The 26,488-nt window shown below is 42.0% G+C and overlaps 1 protein-coding gene and 1 long non-coding RNA gene across 4 annotated transcripts in view; one reads left to right on the top strand and one right to left on the bottom strand.

The window, feature by feature from the left end:
• The window catches only part of LOC113912665, a 32,824-nt gene extending 25,499 nt beyond the window's left edge, over positions 1–7,325 (top strand). The window contains exon 3 of the long non-coding RNA XR_003516919.1: positions 7,115–7,325. This is a non-coding gene — a long non-coding RNA (uncharacterized LOC113912665). The remainder of the gene's footprint in view (positions 1–7,114) is intronic.
• The window catches only part of SPECC1L (sperm antigen with calponin homology and coiled-coil domains 1 like), a 130,076-nt gene that overhangs the window by 42,832 nt on the left and 60,756 nt on the right, over positions 1–26,488 (bottom strand). For all 3 annotated transcript variants that reach the window (XM_035723919.1, XM_027576229.2, XM_027576228.2), the window contains exons 6-10: positions 20,467–20,540; positions 19,184–19,359; positions 14,509–14,672; positions 10,229–10,320; positions 5,783–5,873 (exon numbers count right to left, since the gene is read on the bottom strand). In XM_035723919.1, the coding sequence (XP_035579812.1) occupies positions 5,783–5,873; positions 10,229–10,320; positions 14,509–14,672; positions 19,184–19,359; positions 20,467–20,540 (597 nt within the window). The remainder of the gene's footprint in view (positions 1–5,782; positions 5,874–10,228; positions 10,321–14,508; positions 14,673–19,183; positions 19,360–20,466; positions 20,541–26,488) is intronic.

The raw sequence follows: 26,488 nt of genomic DNA, 5'->3' as shown, positions 1-26,488 counted from the left end.
AAAAGGACATCAGTGGAAAAACTGGTGAAATCCAAACATCTGTAGTTTAGCTATAACTGTATGTTAACAATATTGATTTCTTATTTTTGGTAACTGCCCTATGGCCGTATAGGACGTTCATGTAAGGGAGGCTAAGAAAAGGTGTAAGAGAAAGCTCTAGTATTTTTCCAACTCCTCTATAAGGCTTACCTCAAGAGTTTAAAGACAGAGCACCTTAAATAAATATTGCAATTCATGTTCGAATGTACCAACTGCAACTTTCCTTGAGAAGCATTTAAAAAATGAGAGGGAACGAAGGAAGGATAGAGGGATGGATAAACATGAAAATGCGAACACAGCAAAGTGCTGAAGAACCTAGGTAGTGCGATGTGGATATCCACTATACAATTTCTTCCAACTTTTCTGTATGTTTGAAATTTTCTGTAATAATATGTTAGGAAAAAAACAGGAACCTAAATACTCTGGTTTATCAAGACAAATACCAAGAACCACAGAGAAAAGAAGAAAAGGGTTGAGGGAGGGGAAAGGTTAGAAGTGAACTGGTACATATTCACCAGACTATAAATACAAGAGGGTAGGATTTCTATCTGAATTTCTCCTAGGAATTTCCCCCCTTGGGTGGGATCTAGGGCTGGGCCGGAATCTGACTTAGATCTACCCTCTGGAGAATGAAGACTGCTGTGAAACTTTTTAAATAGAAAGCTCTTTTTCAGGGCACCTGGGTGGCTCAGTCAGTTAAGCATGTGCCTTCGACTCAGGTCATGATCTCAGGGTCCTGGGATCGAGCCCTGCATTGGGCTGAGATCATGACCTGAGCTGAAGGCAGATACTTAACCGAATGAGCCACCCAGGTGCCCCAAGGGAATGAATTTCTTTACAGAACATAAATACACTTGGATTAATCAACTTTCTCAGATACCAAATGTCTGAGCCATGACACAGATAGGGCACTAATAAGATCACCCTGATACGGGGCAAAAACTCAGGCTCCCCAACCATCTGCAACATCCAGCTGAGGTCTTTGCTTAACACTTTGGACCTTACAAGATCACACTGTGTGAGTGGGGTCAGTAAAGACCTTTTCAACGACCTGTATCCATGTACCTAGTTAGCAGATCTATCCTTTCCTGCTTATTAGGCCATAAATGTTAATTCACATCCTATCTACTAAGAGTCACTGAGGTGGCACAATCATGACCCTAAGCCAATAATACCAAAAAAGAGCATCTGATTAGTCCATGTATAATAAGATTTCTCTGCTCTGAAGTATCTTCCCGCAACTGATACGTAAGCATGATGCTAAAATAGAACAAAACCCCCCATCCCTATTATAATATACTTAACTGGAAAAAACACCAAATTCTCTAATTTAAGTGTAGAACAAGAAACAGCACCTTTGAAAGCCTCAGTAATGAAATCATCGAAATTTTCTCAATGAAAATTGTAGATTAATCTTTGATTTATGCCACGATAAAAGAAACAGTCAAGCAAGACAAGCATTTCAAGAGAGCGCCTGGAAATCCTACTCTCTTATCACAGTTTAGATAACCATGGTGGCTTTTTATGACCAAGAATCACTTGGTTGTTTTTAGTTTTATAAATTATTTCTTTCTCTAATGACTGTTTAAAATAAAAAAATCACACTATCAACAAAGTCTCAGATAAAAATTCACCTAAGTATGTTTCCTGCTCTCTCCTGTATTTGCTCTGCTTCAGCTAAGCCCCATGAAGGCATGATATCCGACTGAAGTGGAGTAGACCACCATTAACACACACCAACCATATCCCCAACAGCCCTATCATTTGATATGTTACCAGATAATAAACCGAGGAGAGGCAGGGAAAGGTTTCATTCAGCAGAGCCCCAAAGACATTTAATGCATTTAGTCTGTGTCAATAACCTTGGCCCACGGTTCTTCCACACCCCCCCACTCCGTACCCACAAAAGCCAAGGTAATAGGAAAAATTAAATTCTTTGCCCAATTTCCCCAATTTGTCCTTTCCTAAGAATTACTTGGGGTGCCTGTGAAAATGAATTTTCCAAGCTCCCTCTCCTAGAGAGTCCGTGGCAGTAGACCCGAGATGAGGCCCAGGATTCCCTATTTCACGAAATGACTCAGGTAAGTCTTAACAGGTAAATTCGAGAAATACTGTTGGTGCTGGCTTTCCCCAGTAAACCCTGCCCTGCTGTGAGCCAATCAAGAAGAGTCTGGAAGGTAGCTGTTCAAAGGGGAGAAGGCTCCGAGGGTCAGTTTCAGCATGGCCTCCGGAGTTCTGGAAAGCCCTGAGTCATTTCTCACTGGAGCATGAGGCATCCCCACTTTCCTCAGAGGCCAAGTGGGGCCTGAGGACTCAGTTTTCTCTGGTGTCCAAGGATGACCTCAAGGCTCTCCAGATGGGGTGGGTCACTCCCACAGGGCTGTCACAGGCCCGGTGTTATACATATTTTCAAAGGCTTTGGCATCCTGGCTCCTGGTTCCAACTGTACCTGGATCAAAAGGTTGACATTATTGACAGAACGGGGGCAGATGCAACAAGCAGCTGAGTGGGAGTGCTCTTGAACCCTTGGCTTCCATCTTTGCCCTCAGTGCCTGCAGCTTTAAGATGCCCAAAACATAATGTGTAGTGATGCTCTCTCACAACCACCTGTCAGTAACTAAGCAAAATCCTGCAGATCCTGGTGGTCTTGCAATGAACTAAAATCTTGTACTCAGACAATAAAGAGCCATCCTTCTCAGCCACTCGTGCTACTAAGAAGTTCACACGCTAATAGTAATAAAACCTAACAGCATTTACTGTGGACTAAAACCTGTGCTAAGCCCTTTACATGCTGTAACGTGCACTTCATTCACTCATCTCACAACTTATTATCAAGAGCCCAGTATGACAATAGGTGCTGAGATACCTCCGTGAACCAAACAGACACAAATCCCTGAATTCACAGACCTCATAGTCTAGGGAGGTAGACAATAAAAGTTATAGACAAGTAAACTACGCATTATGTCCGAAGAGTTAAGTACTTAGTTAAACTAAGTTTTTTAAAGGGGAGAGGGGTTCGGGAAAGGGGTGTGTGGAGGAGCATGCAGGTTGTAATTTTAAATATGGCACTCACCAGCTAAGGGGAGCCTAGAGCAAAGCCTTGAAGGAGGGCCCAAGTGAGCCGTGTGGACATGTGGCACAGTGCTCCGGCAGAGGAAGCGCCAGCACAAGGCTCCGAGGTCAGGAGTGTGCAGAGTGCCCAGGGAGCACAAGGAAGCCTGTGTGGCTGGCCAGAGCGACCAAAAGAGATACATGGTGAGGCCAGAGAGGCAACCAAGGCCACAATGGGAGGGCCTGGAGGCCACTAAGAGAACTCTAGCTCTTCTTCTGAGAGAAATGGGGAGCTGGGGGAAGGTTCTGAATAGAATGAAGTGTTCCAATTTATATTTTTCAGGATTACGCTGGCTGTAGGGTTAAGAATAGATTGTGAGGGGGGATTAGGAACCTTTTGTCAGAACCCAGGTGAGAGATGATGGTGGCTTGACCAAGGAGGTGGTGGTAGAGGGAAGAGCAATGTTCCACCTTTGGATGTAGAGACAATGGGAGTTTCCTAAAGAATGGAACAGTTCTGTCACTTTGGTGGTGATCATTTTGCAACATGTACAAAAACGTGAATCATTGTGTTGTATGCCTGAAACTAATATAATGTTGTATGTCATTTATACTCCAATTAAAAAATTGATTTGGGGGCGCCTGGGTGGCTCAGTCGTTAAGCGTCTGCCTTCGGCTCGGGTCGTGATCCCAGGGTCCTGGGATCGAGCCCCGCATCAGGCTCCCTGCTCCGTGGGAAGCCTGCTTCTCCCTCTCCCACTCCCCCTGCTTGTGTTCCCTCTCTTGCCGTGTCTCTCTCTGTCAAATAAATAAATAAAATCATTTCTAAATAAATAAATAAATAATTGATTTGACTGGGGTGCCTGCGTGGCTCAGTCAGTTAAGCATCCGACTCCTGATCTCAGCTCAAGTTCTGATGTCAGGGTTGTGAGTTCAAGCCCTGTGTTGGGCTCTACGCTGGGCATGGAGCCTACTTTAAAAAAATATATATATATATATATTTGATCGTGAAGAAAAAAAAAAACTAACAGTTTGCAGATATGGGGTCTAAGATAAAGAAGGGAGCTGAGGATGACTCCGAGGTTTCTGGAAAATAAAACTACCATTAACTGAAATGGAAAAGACAGATTACAGGTAAGACAAGTTTCGAAAATGTGGAAATCTTGTCCCGGACACACTCCATCCGAGATTATGCGACATCCAAATGGAGTTGTCAGGTGGGCAACTGGGTATATTAGTCTAGAGTCTAGAGGAGAGAAACAGGCTGGAGATATCAGTTTGACAACTAACAGTTAAAGCCATGAGAAACAATACAGTGGCAGAGTAAGTAAGCGAAGGAGACCCCGGAACTGAGCTCAGAGGTACGCGGCCGCTTACAGGTCAGGAGGGGGTCAAGCACAGGGGATGGAAGAGCAGCCAGGGAGGAAGAAGACACAAGAGTGTGGCATTGTGGAAATCAAAATGAACATCCCAGAAGAGAGAGTGCTCAATGGCACCCTACACATACATAATCCTTAGTGGATCCACCTGGGAGGCAAGGGTGGGAACACAGTCAAAATGTAAAGAGAGACTTGATACCTTCCACTATTTTTTCCTTTAACAAAAGGACCTTCTGAGGAGAGAAAAAGACCTCAAGTCATAACTGATGAATGTACCAGAGCTAAGAAGTAGGGGTAGAAAGCAAGCCCTTGTGCAGGGACAGTAGCAGCAGCACCATCTTGTGCTCCATTATCCCTAAGTGTATGCATAAGCAGTTTACCTGAATATGAGGTATACCTGCGACTGGCAGGGAAAGGGCCAGTCCCACCGCCAAACTGGGCACCTCTGCACAGGTGCTCCATGGAGCCCATAGAGCATCCTCTGGGTTGTTTGAGAGACTAATTCTCACAAGTCTGCTTATTTTTTAACCCACACCTGCTGAAACCTTGTAGTCACATGCATAAAGGCTAACTGCCACAACCGAGAGAATGCGCAGAGGAAAACTTGGAGGCGATCGGCCTACATCAACTGAGAGGAGCCTGGGGCTCCTGAGGGCGTGCATCCCGGCTGCGCACATCCACACCTACCCCAAATGAAGCTTGACCTTTACAGCACCATGCCCCAGTGCCACAAACCAATTTCCAGCGCACTTCAGCACCACGCAGGAAGAGGCAGTATCGGGTCAGAGAAGGAGCTCTGACCTCGAAAGGCAGGAGATGTGGGTTCTGGTGCTGGCTCTACCATAAAAGCTGTGTGAAAACAGCCAAGCCCCTTATAAGTGTGCAAAAGAACGGACCTCATCTCCACTTCATGTTTCAGAGTCTCGGTTTCCTCTTATGGACAATACTACAGAGCACAGTAGTTAAAAGAATGGGCTTTGGAGTCAGGCTGCCCAGGTCTACTGTTCATTGTTAACCAACTTTCTGAAACCTCATTTTTAGTATCTATTAAATGTGGATAACAGTACATACCACATGAAGAACTATAAGAACAAAATGCCTAGTAATGGTGTGGACTCGCCATTGCCTATCATAATGCTACTAGTCTCCTTATCTAATGAAAACATATTACTAGTAAGCTTCTGATAAAGATGTATACCAGATCACCTGAAATAATGTCAAGAACAAAGAAAATCACAATTTAGTTAGCCAAAAAAAGTCAGAAGAATCAAAAAAATTAACAGAAGTGAAGTACTGTGCCATATGAGATTTACCTTGAACAGGGATCTCCCCATAGTTTGGTCTCTTATCTGACAGCGCCGTCAGGGGTTTGGATGTAGAGATTGGTCCACTTATGGAATGTCTCTAAAATCGTAACATAAACAGTGTCATAGTTAGCCTAATTCTAGAGCTGGGACTCACAAATAAAGTCAACATTGTGGACAGTAGTATTTAGTTATGAACTGCCATCATTCTTTCCATATTGCTGTAGTAAGACTAAAACACACACACACACACACACTTATAGGCATATAATATGGTCAATACACTATTGAAAAAATTTATACAGAAGTGTCCCCTATGCCCATTACTCAGTTTTCCCCAATGATAACATTTACAGCAAACTATCTTAACCGGTATACTGACACTGTTTTGTTAAAGAGAATTCTTAACTGTTACACACCAATTGGCGAAATACGGATGTGCTCCTACTACAAGAGCCCCAGTACAACCTGTCATTTTAATTCAGCGCCACCACAATGGCTTTGCCCCTGGCTTCCTCATCTCCGGATGGATACATGCATCCCTCTGCGTGCAGCCACAACGACGCGCCACAAATACTTCCTCTCAGTTCCTCAGCTTCATCTCCTGCCACCTCTATGTAATGCTCAAATACCACCAAACTATTCATTTCCACACAGACCATGGTGTTCACCGTCACCGTCCTTTCTGTCAGGCTTATCTTCCCAGCTTTTCCCCCAGCCCTTTTTTATCTAGCGAACCTCTGACTACTCATTTCATATTTCCCAGCAGAAAAGGGTGTGAGGTTCAGCCTCTTCACATTCTCACCAACACTTGAGACTGTCTTTCAGTTTTTAGCCATCCTAAAGGGTACATAGTGGGAGCGTACTGGGAATTTAATTTTTACTTCCCCAGTGACTAATGATGTTGAACATCTTCTCATGTGTTTACTGGCCGTTTGTGTATCTTCTCTAAGGAAGGGACTTTTAAAATCTTTTGTCCACTATTTACTGGTTTGTTTTCAATCAAGAAGACGAAAACGTCTTCTTGGAATACGAGTGTTTTGACAGATAAATGTATTGTGATTATATTCTCCTGAGTCTATAACTTATCTTTCATTTTCTTAATGTCTCTCAGAAGTTTCAAATTTTGATGTCCAGTTTATCCAGTTTTCTTTCATGGCTCCTTCTTTTTATGTCCTAAATAAGAAATCTTGGTCTTCTCGAAGGTCAGGATGATTTTCTCTAATGTTTTCATCTAGAAGTTTTGTAGTTTTAGCTTTCTCATGTAGGTCTACAATCAATTTTAATTTTTATAAATGCCATGAGGTAACAGTTGTGGTTTTTTTTTTTTTTCCCACACAGATTCTAGCTGTTCCGGAATCCTTTGTTGGAAAGGCTACCCCTCTTCCATTTAATTACCTTGGCAGCTCTGCTGAAAATCAGCTGACCTATTGCTGGATTATCTAAAATGTCTACATTTAAACTTATGTCCGTTAAGTGCAGCTGCTGGTACTCTGCTATCTGTGGGATGGGGAGTTTATCAGCTTAATGAAGATTTCAAATAAACAAACAAACTGTCAGTACCACAATGTCTTGATTACTCTAAGTGCTGAAATCAGGTAGGATAAGTCCTCCAAATTTGTTTCTTTTTTTTTTTTTATTAACCTCCCAGATGCTTTGGATATTCAGGGTCCTTTGAATTTCCATATAAATTTAAAATTGTATTATCAATTTCTACAAAATAGCATGGAGGATTATCATTGGGATTGTGCTGAATCTACAGATCAGTGTGAGGGAGAGCTGTAAGCTAATAACAATACTGAGTCTTCCAGTTCATGAATATATCTCTCCACTTATTACTTCTTCAATTTCCCTCAGCAATATTTTATACTTTCTGTTCTACAGATCTTACACAGCATTTTATTAAATGTATTGCTAAGTATTTCAATTTTCAATGGTTCACTGGAGTGACTGGATCTAAGAGAGAGCAAGAGGAATCCTCAAGACAGAAGCTAATCTTTTTTATAATCTTACCTTGTGATGTCCCAACCCCTTTTGCCATACATACTCTATTCATCAGAAATGAGTCGCGGAGTCCAGCCAACACTCAAGAGGAGCAGATTCCACAAGAGTGTGACTTCTGGGAGGTAAGAGTCACTAAGAAGCATTTCAGAGGCTGAGTACCCCAGCTACTTATGGATCTCCTTGGCTTTTCTGAGGTTTATTTTTAAGGTCTTTCAGGGTGGGTCTAGCACAGTACGTACTCAAGAGCTGCAATGCAGTTCTACTTTAGGGTAGGGCCCTCCGGGGTCTCTAAGGAATGCTCCAAGTATTCCAGGATTTCTCCACCGTGACCAGTGGGAACGCAAATGATTCCCTGCCCTGTGTGAACTATGGGACGTGTTTACCTGACAGCTCCCTGGTAACGTTCTTTCCTGAGAAACTGTTCTTACTCAGCCTTGTGGGGGTTCACCCTGTGTCTGTGCAGACTGGCATTCAGGCAAAGACTCACAGGGATGCCTTTGCAGAGGTCCTCCCTCTGTGTAGCTCCCTCCTCCAGGTCCTCTGCCCTGCAAATTCCAAGCACTCTCATTCTCCCTGGACACCGATCTGTGTCTCCTCAGACCCAGCTAGTTATTCCCCCTTCCTGGCTCCATCTGGCTTCATTCCCCTGCACCACCATCTGGAACCTCCCAACAGGAAAAGTGTGGGCCCAGCAGGACTTTTATTTAAGTACCACCGTCTCATACTGCCTACTGTACATTTCTGAATATAATTTCTTCCTATAATTTGTCCAGCTTTCGAGTTGCTTGGGGTGGCAGAGTAATCCAGCCTGTCACTCCTCGTAGCAGAAGTAGAATTCCCACTCAGGGAGTTTTGAAAAACTAACAATCCCAGTCTTAGGCCATATTCCCTAGAGATTCTCATTCACTAGGATGAGGCCTGGGAATCTATGTGTTTAAAACCTCTCCACATGGTTTTTATGCACAATTAGATCTGAGAAGCATTGTGCTAACCAAGTACTAAAAAGCTACTGAATGTGACTTGTAATTATTAACTTTTATCAAGTACAGAGATGAGATTTTTCACCTCCTATCTTTATAAAGATTTACAAAGTCATGCTTTGTATATTAAACTTCAATGCATATAAAAAGCATTAAATCTATAGTAGGATTGGAATTCCCTTGCCTTCCTTGTAAATTAAGAGCATTAACCATCTTCTGTACACATGCAAATGCAGAGCCACTAATTTGCAACATGAAAAATGCAGGAGTGCACTTTTACCCTAAATTCACCCAGGAAAAAGTTAAAAAGTAAAACAAAACAAACAAAACACCAACAGATTCACTTGTAAAATACATGGCCAATAGTTAACAAAGCACAAAAGTCTCCATTCAAAAATAAAACGCTCCCAAATCCTATCTAGTTTTAGGGAAGAGGTATGCCTAAGGCTACCCTGTATCAAAGGGTACTAGGTACTAGGTTTATGGCCATTTTTCCTTTGGCTACTCTCACTTACGTGGAAAAACTCCACCACAGCCACTCTTTCCAAAAGTGGCTGACCAACAAGGGCACAGCGAGAGGCCTCATGAGTACTACAGAGTAACAACCATCTCCCTTGCTTCTTGGTCTACACTTCCACAGTGGCCAGGAAGAGCAACTTCAGAAACTTGTTTATACTGGATCAGCAACGCCCTTTGTGCTAGACTGCTAAATAATGGCCATAATGAACCTTCTGCAGAAACTCCCAACTCTGACCTGGGCTAGCTTATGACTTGGTTGGAGACTTGAGACACTGCACCATGAAGGAATCTGAGAGGAAAGACCACATGGAGAGAGTGGCCTGGCTATCCTTGCTGAGCCCAGGCCCCAGCCCTCCTGTGGCTAAGTGCAGCTGCAGGAATGAGCCCATACAAAGTCAGCCTAGGCAACACACAAATGTGAAAAATCATACAACTGCTCTTTTAAACCACTAAGCTTTGAAGTGATTTATTAGGTAGCGGAGGCTGACACACACTACATATTCTACTTAGAGAGATGGTCCCTGAAGCCACAGTGCCCAGGTTCAAATCCCAGCTCTACCACATCTTCATTATATGACCCTCAGCAAGCTGCTTAACCTTTCTGGGCCTCAGTTTCCATATGTGAAAACTAGAGGTAAGAATAATAACCTGATACCCAACAGGGCTGTTGTGATGATTAAATGAATTCACATTATAAACGTACATGGAATAGTGTAGAACACACAGCAAGTGCTCAATACCTTGTTAGCTATTCACTATTACTTTCAGAAGAGAACACAATGGACATTTTCGTAATTTATCTCAATGAAGGATATTTACCATATTTTACAACCCTAACTACATTCCTCATGAGGGCAGTAATTTGCCGCCTAACATAAGTGTAAAGGACTTTAGGGAGACGGACTTTCAGAGGCTGAGGCCCCCACAGCCGCTATGGTCACGGACACTTTACCTGCATAGGCGAGACAGCTGCGGCAGGAGGAGTTTTCATAGGACTTGGACTCAAAGGCGTGCGAGGAATCGCGGCTGCAGTGGGGTTTGGTACTACAGAAACAAACAAACAAATACTGAATGCATCATGGAAGAGTGGAAGCTTTCATAGCTGGTCTCCCTGAAAGATCCCCCAGACTATACCCAATGCTCTGGGCTCCCTTGGAAGCTGTCCGAGGCCTAATCTCCATGGAGCGCCCACAGTCGTGCCTAGCAGTGCGGTTCTTCTCCTGCCACGAGGCGGACTGTCCTGTTCCCTAGAGTAGTTGGGTTGATTCCCAACCTGGTTATGCCACTCATTTCATTTTTGCCATTTCATTAACTTAGGTACTTAAGAGCTCCATGAGCCAATGAAATTCAAGTTCAAAAAACACAAGAGGAGTATTTCTGAAACTGCGTCAGGTGAGAAGCCTGGCCGCACAGTGGATGTGCATTCAATAAAGGAACACTGAAAAACAAAAACAAACAAAGAAAACAAAGGAACACTGGCTCCCATTCATTTTTTCTCGTCTCCTCCTGTGGAGTTCATCACTTCACTTACAAGTACTTTCTGGTTTGCATTTAATGCATGGATGTGTAATTATTTGCTCACGTCAGTCTCCTTCTCTAGACTGAACTGTTCAAAAGTCGGACCCATAATTTACTCACGTCAGATATTTGGGGCTTGACACAGATTTTGGGTAGAGGGTGCATAAAAATGGTTATTTGTTTGAAGCTAAATTAAAATCAAAATGGGACATAAAGATAAAATCAGGCACATCACACAGTGAGAAAAGATGAAGGAGATCAGTGGCGGACCTTTTTATGCAACCAAGTACACATACTTAAATTGCTATTTTTAGACGCATTCTTTTATTGAGATAAAATTCACATAATAGGGGCACCTGGCTGGCTCAGTCAGTAGAGCATGCTACTCTTGATCTCAGGGTTGTGAGTTCGAGCCCCATGTTAGGTATGGAGCCTACTTAAATAAAAAAAAAATTTTTTTTTTAATTCACATAATAGGGGCAACCTGGGCAGCTCAGTGGTTAAGCAGCTGCCTTCGGCTCAGGTCATTGATCCCAGGGTCCTGGGTTCGAGCCCACACTGGGCTCCCTGCTTGATAGGCAGCCTGTTTCTCCCTCTCCACCACTTGTGCTCTCTTGCACGCACTCTCTCTCAAATAAATAAAATCTTTGAAAAAAATATCACATAATAGAAAGTAAATAATTTCAAAATGTATAGTTTCAATGGTATTTAGTACATTCACAATATTGTGCAGTCATCGTCACTTCTACCTAGTTCCAAAAATATCGCAGTATCTCTTAAGCGATCACTCCCCATCTCCCTCTTCCCCAGTCCTCTGTCAACCACCAAACTGCTTTCTGTCTCGATGGATTTACTAATCTCCGTATTTCATATAAATGGAATCTTATAATCCACAGCCTTTTGCGTCTGGCTGCTTTCACTTAGCACGTTTTCTATACTAGTACTTCTTTCATTCCTTCTATGGCTGAATAAAATTCCATCAGATGGACAGACCACATTCTGTTTATCCATTCATCAATTGATGGACAGCTGGGTTGTTTCCATATTTTGGCTATTGTGAATAGTGCTACCATGAACACTCACGTACAAGTTATTTGAATACTTGTGTTAACTTCTTTTGCATATACAATTAAGCAGTGGACTACGGAGTCATTTAGATATCTTATTGTAAAATACTGGTTTTTTTTTTTTAAAAAGATCAGTATAGAAGATTTATCTTTTTGCATTAGAGCCCATTTCATCAATATTTTTAATAACTGCATGACTTTAGTACAGACATTCCATTATCATTTCATTTTAGAAGTACAGATTTTTGTAAGTCTTTCTTTCATCTTAGCCTGTCATATTTACCCAGAGGTAGCCAGTGACAATAGTTTCAAGTACATCTTTCTTGTATTTTTAATGCAAAAATCTATGTACTTAAAAAAAACAAAATGAGATCACACTATATAATACTGGTCTGCAACTTACTATAAAGGATTGCAGGTATATTTTAACACGAGTACTTCGAAATTTACCTCATCCTATACAAGAATGCATAGTATTCTATTGTACTAATGGGTCATAACTGACTTAATCCTCTTAATGGGCACGTAAGCAATTTCCAGATTTTCCCTTTTCTTCAAACAATCCCACACTGAAAACTTTATGTGTACATCTGTATCTATATCTTTAAAAATGTGTGCCAGGTATTATGTACAAGAACTTTAGGGTCTATGAATATGGCATTTTAAATTGGAAAATACTGTCTTCCAAAATATCTATGCCAACAGTATGAGCATATTAAGTGACTTTGCTCTGATTTTAAGTCAAGAAAACTAATTTGTGTATAGCACAGAATACAGATTATAGAAACTCTACTACTATTAGGATGAATTAGAATAAAGCCTATCATGAAGTTTAAAGAATTTTTTTTTAGAAGAAAATGTAAGTTTCAGGACACATGACATTCAGTTGTTTTTTTCTTTCTTTTTTTTTTTTTTTATTTTTAAGATTTTATTTGAGAGCGAGTGAGTGAGGGTGCATGTGGGAGGGTGGGGCAGAGGGAGAGAGTCTTAAGCTGACTCTGCACTGAGGGCGGAGCCCAACCGGGGCCTTGATCTCACAACCCTGAAATCATGACCTGAGCCAAAACCAAGAGTTGGATGCTTAATTGACTGTGTGTCCCTCTATTTTGTGTTTTTAAGATTTAATTTTTTTAATTTTTTTTTAAAGATTTTTATTTATTTGAGAGAATGAATGAGAGAGATCACAGATGGAGAAGGAGAAGCAGACTTGCCGCTGAGTGGAGAGCCCGATGCGGGGCTCAATCCCAGGTCCTTGGGATCATGACCTGAGCCGAAGGCAGATGCTTAACTGACTGAGCCACCCAGGCTCTCCAAGATTTTATTTTTTAAGCCCCAACGTGGGGCTCAGACTCACAACTCCAGAATCAAGAGTCACATGCTCTACCAACTGAACCAGATGGGTGTCTCCATTGAATTTTTTTAAAAACTACATCCCTTTCCCTTTCCAGAGCTGAGGGGGTTAGAGAGATGAAAAGGAGCCAGTCATCTGAAGGTGGGAAGTGAGCTTCCAGGTACAGAAGAGCCTGTGTGATACGGAGCCTGGTCTGCTTTGGGGCCTGCAGTCCATTGTGGCAGGAATATGGAAGGCAGAGGAAGAGTGGTTCAACTGAGGTAAGAGGAAGGTCGGGTCAGACCACGCACACATCTGGGGATCTGAACTTCACTAACTATGATAAAGCAATTAAAGGAGTTTAAGCAAGAAAATATCTGTCATAAAATGAAATGGAGAGACTGATTAGGAGGTCACTGAAATTAGAAGCTGATGGTGCTCTGTACGAGCAGTTGATTGTGCACTAGAGATGGAGAGAAATATGGGGCACCTGGGTCGCTTAGTGGGTTAAGCGTCTGCCTTCGGCTTGGGTCATGATCCTGGAGTCCCATGATTGAGCCCCCGATCGGCTCCCTGCTTGGCGGGGAGTCTGCTGCTTCTCTGCCCCTCACCCCACTCGTGTTCTCTCTCTCTCTTTTTCTCTCAAATAAATAAAATCTTAAAAAAAAAAAAAAGAGAGAGAGAGAGATGGAGAGAAGTAGACAGAGCAAAGATGTGCATGCTGGAGGCTAGATCCACATGGCCTACTAATGGATTACATGTGGAAGTGAGAAGAAGAAGGATTTAAGGAAGAAGGAGGAAAGTGAGAAAGAAGGATTTAAGGAAGAAGGAGGATTCCTGGATTTCTGGCTTCAGTAACTGGGTAGAATGGTGCTGCCACTTACACAGGGGAAAGTCTGAAGCTCAGGGGCAAGAGTGCAGTTTTGGACATAAAATGTCTAAGAGATACCTGAGTGTCAACGTCAAGGAGGCCTTTGGATTTACCAGACCTACAGGAGTCTCAGAGGAAGGGAAAGGGCTGAATTCATACATCTGGAGGTTTTACGCATAGAGAAGACACTCAGAGCCCCAGGACTATGTGAAGACACATTTCTGCGAGGGGGAAAGGCACCAAGTCTGAGACCAAGATCTCTGAAGCTGAATAGATCCAAAGTCTCCTGCTAAAATTCACCTGATAGTAAGTCTAACTCATTAATACTACATGAAATTTGATGAGGCTCAGAGAGTTAAGATGGTAAAGAATATCAAACCAGACCAGAGAACAGATGGTAAGTGAATGACGACTGCCTGCCCTTGGCATAGGATATAAGAAATTACCTTGCGATGCGCTGTCGAAGGACTTGATGAGGGTTTTCACCGTAGGGGTTGGCTCGGAGGAAGTTGAGGACCTTCTACTCAGTCCCATCCCTTGCCTTAAGGCTGCCAAGTCTCTCTCCACAGCATTCATGTAGTTGTATACCCGGCCTCGCTCCTCCTCTTGCCTGAAAATGATAGTGACATCAGGCATTTTTACACACATACTAGCAAATACACATTTTCACCTCCCTACTGAAAAGCCTTAAAAAGTTATCACTTTTAAAAAAGACAGTTATCAGTAGAGCTGAGTAAATTACCTAGTCTAATATTCTCATTTGTTTGATAAATTCCAGGAAATGATATTAAAATTTTTATATCAGGTTGTACTAAATAAGTTTAAAAGTAACCATCAGAATCCATTTTCATCTGAGTAAGTGTAAGGTGAGGACATCAGTAATAAATTAGCAGTAAAATGGAAGTGGACTGGCCACAAAAGAACCTGACTCAGAACTGGGATCTTGAGGTTCTGTCCTGTTTTTGAGGAGTCTGGGAATTCACCAGTACATATGGGTTATCTATACTGGCCCTATCTAATATGCCATGCACAGACATGAAAATACAAAAGAAATGAAATCAAAGTTCATATTCTTTAAAACAAACCCTCTGTAATCTCCAGATAGAATTTCTACACAGGAAACAAAAAAAAACAAACAAAACCTGGGCCCTATTAAGAACATGAGTCCTCTGAGATGCTCAGTGGATGGATCATGAGTCATCTAAAAAAAATCAATTACAATTTATTTCTGGCTAGCTCTAATTCACTGAGCTGACTAACACAGAAGTTTTCATCTGGAACGAGATTTCAAGTTGCAAAGTTTGTACATGCCATATAACCATGAAATAAGTTTATAGGTAGACAAAAACTAAGCCAGTCCTTGGGAAAATTTGATAGGTATTTGGCTCTTCTGACAGATGTACACAGGGTCTCATGCTCAGAAATTGGTGTTTTGTTTTTTTTTTTTTATTTATTTATTTGAGAGAGAGAATGTGTGTGTACAAGCCGGGGAGAGAGGCAGAGGAAGAGGGAGAAGCAGACTCCCCGCTGAGCAGGGAGCCCAATGTGGGGCTCAATCATGATCTGAGCCGAAGGCAGACGCTAACCGACTGAGCCACCCAGGTGCCCTCCGTCATGCTCAGTTTTAACAAAGAATCTGTAACAGTGATTACCAAACCTTTTGGTCTTGGAGCCCCTTTCCACTTTTTTTTTAAGATTCATTTATTTATTTGAGAGTGAGCAAGAGAAAGAGCATGATCAGGGGCAGAGGGAGCCCAAAGCGGGGCTTGATCCCAGGACCCTGGGACATGACCGAGCTGAAGGCAGACGCTTAACCGACTAGGCCACCCAGACTCTTCCCCTTTCCACTCTTAAAAAATTACTGAAGATCCCAAAGAGCTTTTCTTTATGTGGCTTATATCTATTGACATCATAATGGAAATTTAAACTAAGACATATTTAAAATACTTAGTTCATCTAAAAATAAAAATAAACCCAGGATTTATCAATATAACATATTTTCATGAAAAACAACTATTTTCCAAAACCAAAAAAAGGAAGAAGTAGGAGAAGGAGGGGAGGAGGAAGAAGAGGAAGAAGAATAGCAGTGTTTTTACATTTTTAATTATCTCTTTAATGTCTGGCTTAACAGAATACTGTTAGATTCTCATCTCTGTTCAATATACTGTGAGATAAAAAAAGAACAGGGCTCACAGATATGTAGCAGTTGAAAAAGAAAAGATTCTTTTAATGATATTAAAATAGATAACTGTGGCTTCTTAGACAACCGAGGCTGTTTTTCCTTGATACTATACCAAAATGTAGTAAGTGGTAGTTACTTAAAAGTTTGTTGCAATGTGGAATTTGAAACCATGTGAATAAACTCTTCCTACTCTGTTCATTAAAATTCCTCTAGTCTATCTTATACTGGAAATGGATCTTTTACCCATATGTGACCGCACTGGTCCTACAGAAAATATTGGTTCACTGAATTACACGGATTTTCCAAATGTTGACACCTGTCATTATAGGATTTATTATTTAAAAGTCACATTTGTTAATATCACCAATGATCTCATCAGGAAACTCTTAAATACGGAAGCTGCCAAGCTTGTGATGGCAGATACAAGTTTTCTAAAATCCTAACATTGACTCGAATTTCCACATTTTAGCACCAGCAACAAATACAGTCAGTTGTTTTCCTTGAAGTGACAGTGACAGTCTCTCTTCATTCATTTTCAAGGAATATCTACTAAATACCAAAGTCTGAATATCTGTAGTTTGTTTTAGGTTGAGCTGTTTTCTGACCAACAGTCACAGAGCACTTTTCTTGAGACAACCTCATACTTGGGTATAGAGCAGATAACGGTGGAAGTGCTTTATCTACACTTCCCATTCATCACATGGAATGCTAAACAGAGTATATACTCGAGGACTGAGATTTAGTAAAATTAATTTACTGCTCCATTGAGGACATCTTTAGGACCTGATGGAATGATTCTTCAAGAGCAGAAATTTCAATTTCTCAGGTTAACGTCAGAATGAAACATTTCCAGGGGGTGGTGCAGCCAGTTAAGCATCCAACTCTTGGTTTCGACTCAGGTTGTGATCTCAGGGTCCTGAGATCTAGCTCCCTGTTGGGCTCCCACGCTCAGCACAGAGTCCACTTGAGATTCTTTCTCCCTCTCCCTCTGCCCCTCCCTGCCACACACTCTCTTTCTCCCAAATAAATAAATAAATCTTAAAAAAAAAAAAAGAATGAAACATTTTTGATACACCATTTCTTTAACGGTGTACAGAAGAAAGGTAATATGAGTCTTACACCAAGTGGAGAAACAATAATCCTCCACTTCAATCCACGTTCTGTTTAAGGAAGCCAAAGAAAAATGGTTAGTGATACTTTTCGTTGGGCCATACACTAGAGCTAGGCAACAATAAAGCAACATAGCTTTTCAAGGATATCCTGTTTTGTTTTAAGTAGGCTCCGCGCCCAACATGGAGCCCAACAAGGGGCTTGAACTCACAACCCTGAGATCAAGACCTGAGCTGAGATCAAGAGTCGGACGCCTATGGGGCGCCTGGGTGGCTCAGTCGGTTAAGCGGCTGCCTTCAGCTCAGGTCATGATCCCAGAGTCCTGGGATCGAGCCCCACATCGGGTTCCCTGCTCAGTGGGGAGCCTGCTTCTCCCTCTCCCTCTGCCTGCCTCCCGGCCTGCCTCTCTGCCCACTTGTGCACTCTCTCTTTCTCTGTCAAATAAATAAAACCTTTAGGGAAATAAAAAAAAAAAAGAGTCAGACGCCTAACCAACTGAGTCACCCAGGGAACCCCATAAATATTTTTCTAAATTTTTTCCTATGTCTACCTAAGATTTAGTTAAAGTAATGAATAATCAAATATTTTTTTTATAAAGTAAACTCTATGCCCAACCTGGGGCTCAAACTCATGACCCCAAGATCAAGTCATATGCTCTACTGACTGAGCCAGCCAGGCGCCCCTAGATAATCAAATTCTTTTTTTTTTTTTAAAGATTTTATTTATTCATTTGACAGAGAGAGCCACAGCGAGAGAGGGAACACAAGCAGGGGGAGAGGGAGAAGCAGGCTTCCCGCAGAGCAGGAAGCCCGATTTATTTATTTGACAGAGAGAGACACAGTGAGAGAAGGAACACAAGCAGGGGGAGTGGGGGAGGGAGAAGCAGGCTTCCCTCTGAGCAGAGAGCCCGATGCGGGGCTCGATCCCAGGACCCCGGGATCATGACCTGAGCCGAAGGCAGACGCTTAACAACTGAGCCACCCAGGTGCCCCCCAGTGATCTCTATGTTAATGGGAAAAAATACTACTATGGAGATTCAGGTGGTTATAAGTGAAAACTCCTCAAGTGAGTGATGGAAAAAAACTCACTTCGCATTCTTTGCTTGGGTCTCTAATAATACTAGTTATTAAAGTAGGGGCGCGTGGGTGGCTCAGTTGGTTAAGTATCTGATCCCGGGTCCTGGGATCAAGCCCCACGTTGGGCTTACTGCTCAGCGGGGAGTCTGCTTCTCCATCTCGCTCTCCCTCTGTGCTTTCCCTCTCTCTTTCTCTCAAACAAATATATAAAATCTTAAAATAAAATAAAATAAAGTATACTTATCATTGCCCTGGCCACTATGCAGGCAGATCTCCTTTAAGCCTTACAGCAACACTGTAAGGCAGGTAGTACTGTCTCCATGTTAAAGATGAGCAAACTGAGGCTTGGGGAAGTTAAGGGCCCTGACCAAGATCACATAGCTAGTAAGAAGCAGAACTGGGCAGGAGTCAAGCCTATCTGCCTCCACAGTACACATCCTTAATCAGAGGCTATTAACCTGAAGCAAAGTAAGAGGGCTGGAGTGTGGAGATACAGGAAAGGAGAGAACTAGAAGGTACCTTGTGCCAGGGACCAGTCTGGCCCCTCCAGAGCTGTTAATTAAGGCACTGACAACAACTCTGACAGATCATATAGACTGTGCTATTTTACAGGTGTCATAAAGTGAGGCCAGAAAAGTTGAGTAACTTCCACTAGGACCCACACTCATTCTTTCCATAATACCACATCATAAAATTGGGATTTAAGCGTTCTCTGTTAAAACATAAGTGCACAAGTGGTTTCTCAAAACATACTTGCGTGACTTTATTTCCTCCAATTCTTTGGTGAGTTTCTCATTTTTTTCTTGAGCCTCATGTAACCGACGCTTCAAATCGCCAATCTCCTCTTGGGCTTCAGATTTAATATCATTTGCAATGACCACAGCAGTCTGGAGATCAGCCTGAAACTGCCGCCATTCCGCAGATTCTTCCTACATTAAAAAACTAAATTTTTATTTCCAAAAGAGAGCAATAAAGACTTACTTAAAAATAATAAAATGTGTTTATGACTGCACTGTAATGCACTATCCCAAATGATGATTAATTTATTTTAAATCTCAGAGAATTGTTATTATCATTTCTAGCAGCTAACAGGTAATACAATCATTAGTAGTGAACTTGTTCTTAATGAGAAGACTTTCTAGCTGCTCTGCCTCACGAGAGTACTCAATCAATATCAATGACAAAAATGTCAAGTCTCCCTTCCTTATGCAAGTTTACAAGTCTTATGAAAATAAACACATCGTTCGAAATTTACAGCACTTTACCTCTGAAAAGTAAATAATGGTGTGTGAACCATACTGAAAGATTTTACAGTGAAAAACTATAAATATCTTGACATCAAAAACTAACAGGAAAAAAAAATCAAAAGTCAAGGAAAAGGAAGAGGAAGCCCGAAGAAAAACACTAAACTCAAACTAGGCAGACAAAATCATACAAAGAGAGGAGCTAAGGAACTGTACAGTCTGCGGCTTCCCACAGCCATGGAGGATGCGGGTGTGACTGGGTGGACAAGCCTCCCCAGGGTGTCGCTTCCACCAGACCCACAGCTGTCCAGTCCCGGGCCCAGGATCCATCACCCCAAAGCAATTTTCTGACACCATGAATACAGCCTGGTAACTGAGGCATGACCCAAACTCTGAGATGAGCTTCCCCCACCTCTGCAGCAGAGTAGCACTGCTGTCGGCAAACTGATCAAATTCAAAGTAGACAGAAAACCCAGATGAAAACAGCTTGGTTCGGGACACTTTCTAATCAAGAGCGAATAATTTTTCTTTCCAAAATATAACACTTGCTTCCTAAATCCATCTTTTTAAAATCACCATTCATAAATTACTAGTAGATTCTTATATCCAGAATCTAGCACCAATCCCAACTTGAAATGATGGCATTTGCTTTCTGCCCAAAGCCCAGTAGGATCAGTATTTTAACTGTATCTGAAGCTTAAGATGAATGCTAACACGATCAAGGACTACACTGTACTCAACTTTCAGAAACCTAGGTATTCTAATGAGATAATACATGAGGATTTAGCCTACCCGAAGTCTCCTGTGGAGTGTCTTGATTTCTCTTTCCATGTCATGTTTTTGGTCCTGGAGTTTTTTAACCGTATCTGAAAAGAGCACAGAAGTTTAAATATTTATTCTTAAAGCTGTGTTCCAAGGAATAATATAAAGACAGGTATTTAAATATGACATTCAAAAAAAAAGTCATCCTGTCCAAAGACTTTTTATTTTTAATACAAAACTCTAAAAGAAAAAAAGAATGTTCAATCCAAGTATTTTTTTTTAAGATTTTATTTATTTATTTGACAGAGAGAGAGACACAGCGAGAGAGGGAACACAAGCAGGGGCAGTGAGAGAGGGAAAGCAGGCTTCCCGCGGAGCAGGGAGCCCGATGCAGGGCTCGATCCCAGGACTCTGGGATCATGACCTGAGCCGAAGGCAGACACTTAACAACTAAGCCACCCAGGCGCCCTGTTCAATCCAAGTATTAACCAATATTACTTTCTAAGGAAAGTATCAAGTTTAAATCACAATTTCTGGATTGCTTCCTTCCTCAGTGTCTTAATTCTGAAACAAAAAGTTAAGTAAAATCAATTGTTAGAAACACACACATTGTTGGCCCATAACCAATCAAAATAACACTATTATTAAAGTGTGAACTTTTGGGGCGCCTGGGTGGCTCAGTCCTTAAGCATCTGCCTTTGGCTCAGGTCATGATCTCAGGGTCCTGGGATCAAGCCCCGCATCAGGCTCTCTGCTCTGCTGGAGGCCTGCTTCTCCCTCTCCCGCTGCCCCTGCTTGTGTTCCCTCTCTCCCTGTGTCTCTCTGTCAAATAAATAAATAAAATCTTTATAAAAATAAAAAATAAAGTGTGAGCTTTTAATCAAAAGGTTATTAAACTAAACTCTTTATGAAAGCATAGCTTATTTTACACACTGGAATAAATTCCAGAAAAGTGGTGAATCAGAAAATTTTTACAAACAATTCTCTAGGGAGCTGCTATTTACATTAATTCTATGGAAAGTCTTTTTATAAAACAAGTGATATATTCATAAAATAAATCAATACTCCTCAAATTATTTCTTACATAATATGAATTTTCCTTAAACAATTCCGCTTTCACTGTAAACATTTAATGAGTACCACTAATATGCAAAGTACCATTCTAGATAGAGTGGGAATGCAAACATGAAGGCCCAGTCAAGCCCAGTGCCCCTGGAACCAGAAATATACAGGAAATCACATTCTATTTGGAGGTTCTGCTCAAAAGTCCATGTTTAAGAGGAAATGCCTTAGAGGAGCCCACTGGTAACTGACACCCAGTAAATCTATCACAGTTGGTTACCCTGACAGCTCAGGGACCGAGCACTTTCTCACGGCTTAAGCACCAGAAAAGGCACTGACATCTGGTGACAAATTCTCTGACTTTGCCTGCCACCCCCCACCCCCTCCAGGAGAGCCCTATCCTTTCTGTGTTCCAACTCTGTGACTGTTGCTCCCAACACTGTTACATTTCTTTACACATCTGTCTCTACCACTAGACTGAAAACACTTCAAAGTCAGGAGCTATGTGGTGACTTCACAGCTCCAACACCTGGCACATGGTAGGGCTGTAAAACGGGATAAATGTATAAATATGCAGGCTAATGGAGGGAGCAAGAGAAAGCGATACTAAAATCAGAACCTAGGATTTTTTAAAAAAATATTCCACTGACAGAATTGAACTCTTTATTATCAGGGACATCATCACTATAGACACTGGTGTTTCTGAGTAAACATTCCCTCCTATTCCTTACACTTACTTAGTAGCAGGAACCTAGGCATAGTGAACACCTTCATGAGGTGTCACATGTAATCAAAAAATTGTCCTGGCTGGCTGTCGGTGGAGCATGCGACTCTTGATCCTGGGGTTGAGGATTCAAGCCCAACGTTGGATGTAAAGATCACTCAAAAACAAAATCTTCAAAAAAAAATCTTGGGGGCGCTTGGCTGGCTCAGTCGGTAGAGCATGCGACTCTTGATCTCGGGATTGTGGGTTCGAGCCCCATGTAGGGTTTAAGAATACTTAAAAATAAAATCTTTTCCAAAAAAAAATCTTCTTGGGGTACCTAGGTGCCTCAGTTGGTTGAGCGATTTCGGCTCAGGTCATGATCTCAGGGTCATGGGATGGAGCCCCAGTCACTCCCCAGCAGGGAGTCTGTTTTTCTCCCTCTCCCTTTGCCCTTCGCCCAACTCACACCCTCTCTCTCTCTCTCAAATAAATAAGGCGTTAAAAAAAAAATCTTCCTTAGGTTAACAAATTACTTTTTTTTTTTTTAAAGATTTTATTTATTTATTTGACAGAGAGAGAGAGAGACAGTGAGAGCAGGAACACAAGCAGGGGGAGCAAGAGAGGGAGAAGCAGGCTTCCCACAGAGCAGGAAGCCCGATGCAGGGCTCGATCCCAGGACCCTGGGATCATGACCTGAGCCAAAGGCAGACACTTATCGACTGAACCACCCAGGCGCCCCAACAAATTATTAACTTTTAATCAACACCCTAAAGTAGGAGTGTGCTGTTGTCTTTTCTTAAACTGTTCATCTTCCCCCTCCCAATTCCATCAGGAACCTGCTCTGCTGTAAACCTCTGTGACATGATACCTTTAATTCAACATTGATACATTTGTGTTCAGATATTTTTATTTTTTTTAATTTTTTAAGTTTTTATTTCTTTCTTTTTTGAGAGAGAGAGAGCACATGAGCAAGGCAGGGAGGGGCAGAAGGAGAGGGAGAGAGAGAATCTTAAGCAGGCTCCACGCTCAGCACAGAGCCCAATGCAGGGCTCAGTCTCATGACCCTGAGATCATGACTTGAGCTGAAACCAAGAGTCGGATGCCTAACCAACTGAGCCATGAAGGTGCCCCCAGATATTATATATGTGTAATAATTATTATAACTATGTAATGATGATACATTTTCTAAACCTGAATAAAAAATAAATGAGATAAAACATGGGAGGAAAACCTGGCCAATTTTGGTAGCCAGTAGTTAACTCCCTCCCATTCATCAACACAAAACTGTTCAACAAAGTTGGGGCCTCTGAAATAAAAAGGGTTCAAACTTTACATTAACTCAACAAATACCTCATAAGTACCTCCTTTGTACCAGGCTTTTTTCTAGATGCTTAAGATATAACGGAAAGGGAAAAAAGATATAGTCCCGACCCTCTTAGGGACAGAGAAGAGGATGTTTTCATAAAAAAAGATTAGATTTTAAAAGTCTGTCTCTGTACAAGCTGCTTCCGACCTCATTTAACCTGGAAACTTAGGGTCAAAAGGGCCATTCAATTTGGTTAAGAGCAAAGTAGACACTGGTGAGTGAGTCCAATACCCTGATCCATATCTCTGGAGGCAAGGATGACTCAAACCAGCATGGATCATCGGCTCCCGTATGACCTACATACAGATGAATTCAAGGTCTTGGTGATATGATCAGACACAGATAAAAAGGACAGAAGCTGATATATTTCTAGTGTTGGGAACACTAGGAGTTACACCTTTCATTTACACTATACTTAAATGCAAAAATTGGGGGGCACCTGGGTGGCTCAGTCGGTTTAGCCTCTGCCTTCAGCTCAGGTCATGACCCCAGGGTCTTGGGGGGCGCCCGCACTGGGCTCCCTGCTTGGTGGGGAGCCTGCTTCTCCCTCTCTCTTTGCTGCTCCCTCTGCCTGTGCTCTATCAAATGAATAAATAAAACCTTTTAAAAACTAAATAAATAAATGCAAAAACTTTTATAATTAAAATAGGCAAGCAAAAAAAAAAGTGAGTTTCTCCTCCTCGGCTGAAACAGTTTTCCTTTTTTTCTGATCACAAAAGGCATATCTATGTATCTTTAGATAATTCACATAAGACAAATCACAGCAAATCTTACTACTGCTCACTTTTAACATCTGGTGTGTCTTGATTCGCAGGTGACATTTTAAGCCACCTGGCCATCTTAGACTGGTCATAAAATCCCAGATTTCATTCATTCCTTTGGTTGTTATTCTTTTCTCTTTCCCAAACTCTACATTCATGACCACATCATCACTACTCTTAAAAGGACATTCTTCTTGGGGCACCTGGGTGGCTCAGTTGGTTAAGCGACTGCCTTCAGCTCAGGTCATGATCCCAGTGTCCTGGGATCGAGCCCCGCATCAGGCTCCGCATCGGGCTCCCTGCTCAGTGGGAAGCCTGTTTCTCCCTCTGCCTGCCACTCCCCCTGCTTGTGCTCTCTCTGACAAATAAAATCTTTAGAAAAGGGGGAGGCATTCTTTTGTACTCAGCACCATGTATTTATTATTGGCATGTCTAATTAATCCTTTTAAACAGAAAGGAAAGGAACCTGGCAGCCAGTGGACATATTTAGGCAAAATAAAGTGCACTACAAGTGTTTCTAGGGAATTTGACTTAAACTTCATGAATCATAACTGTATTTTCACTTTGTAACATAAAGTATTAAAAATGACAACAGGCTTTTCCTCCTTGGAAACCAAAGGAGTATGTACGTATGCTCTTGTTTTGAAGACTAGCTTAACAAAACTGCCATCTGGCCCAATTAACGGTCACACAGAAGGGCACTGTTAGTCTTCAAGTCTGGGGCCGCTAAATGCGCTAAAACTTCCTCCTCCAAGTTTTTCTAAAATGAGGGGACACTGCCATCTACTGTCTTCAACTCAAAAGCAACATTACATTCTATCAAAGAACGGAAGAACTACTATGATCTCATTTTTAATTACAAATTATAATTCAATTTTACAATGTTATTTTTTATTCTAGAAATCAGGTAAATTGTTATTCTCACTGGTATTAGACCAACTTTGCTCTGGACAATTCTGGGCACTGCCCTGCCCATTTAATAATGGGGTTCATAATCTTTTCACCATTAAGAGCTCTCATCCCTGACAAAGAAGGAACAATCAACCAGGCCTTCATTCTGGCCCAGTTATATGCCCATCATACATGCAGATGTTACTAGGGAGCTACCATGAGCACAGACTCAACCTATGGCTTCCGGGGGTATAAAAATCAATGAAAGGTTGGGGCGCCTGGGCGGTTCAGTCGGTTAAGCACCTGCCTTCGACTCAGGTCATGATCCCAACGTCCTGGGATCGAGCCCCACACGGGTCCCTGCTCAGCAGAAAGCCTGCTTCTCCTTTTCCCTCTGCCTGCTGCTCTGCCTACTTGTGCTCTCTATCTCTCTGTCAAATAAATAAAATTGTGGGAAAAAAAATCAATGAAAGTTCACAAGCAACCTTTCGTGGCCTCCAAATCCAAGAAAACCCTCAGGGTACTACTGATACCTCAGTGCTGTCAGACCCTTACATCCTTATCGAGCACCTACAACTAACATCAGGTGCAACTTCTAGAGGAAGGGAAAGGACAAGTGTAAACAATCAGTTAAAATACCATGCCTTAGGGGCACCTGGGTGGCTCAGTCATTAAGCGTCTGCCTTCGGCTCAGGTCATGATCCCAGGGTCCTGGGATTGAGCCCTTGAGCCCCACATGGGGCTCCCTGCTCCGTGGGAGGCCTGCTTCTCCTTCTCCCACTCCCCCTGCTTGTGTTCCCTCTCTCGCTGTGTCTCTCCTCTGTCAAATAAATAAATAAAATCATTAAAAAAATAAAATTAAAAAATTAAAAAATAGGTAAGTAAATAAAAAATAAAATACCATGCCTTAGGGGTACGTGGGGGGAGATGGGCAGTATATCCAGCCACTAGGCCACAGCTTTATCCCCAAACCAGAATTCCTGATGCTAAAAGAGGACACAGATGAGTTTCAAGTGAACTGTTTACTACTTTTATTTTTCTTTATTTTTATTCCTCATCCCCCCAAAAAGTAGGTAGAACTTTTCCCCTTCAATTCTAAAAGTAATGCATGCTTAGAACAAAAAGTCTGGGAAACAGAAAAGCGTTGCAAAAATAAGATTACTCATGGGGTGCCTGGGTGGCTCAGTCGGCTGAGTGTCTGACTCTTGGTTTCCGCTCATGTCATGATCTCGGGTTTGTGGGACTGAGCCCAGCGTCCAGGTTCCA

The sequence above is a fragment of the Zalophus californianus genome, chromosome 14, assembly GCF_009762305.2.
Source record: "Zalophus californianus isolate mZalCal1 chromosome 14, mZalCal1.pri.v2, whole genome shotgun sequence".
Taxonomy (NCBI): Eukaryota; Metazoa; Chordata; class Mammalia; order Carnivora; family Otariidae; genus Zalophus; species Zalophus californianus.
This window is presented reverse-complemented; position numbering and strand designations above follow the sequence as displayed.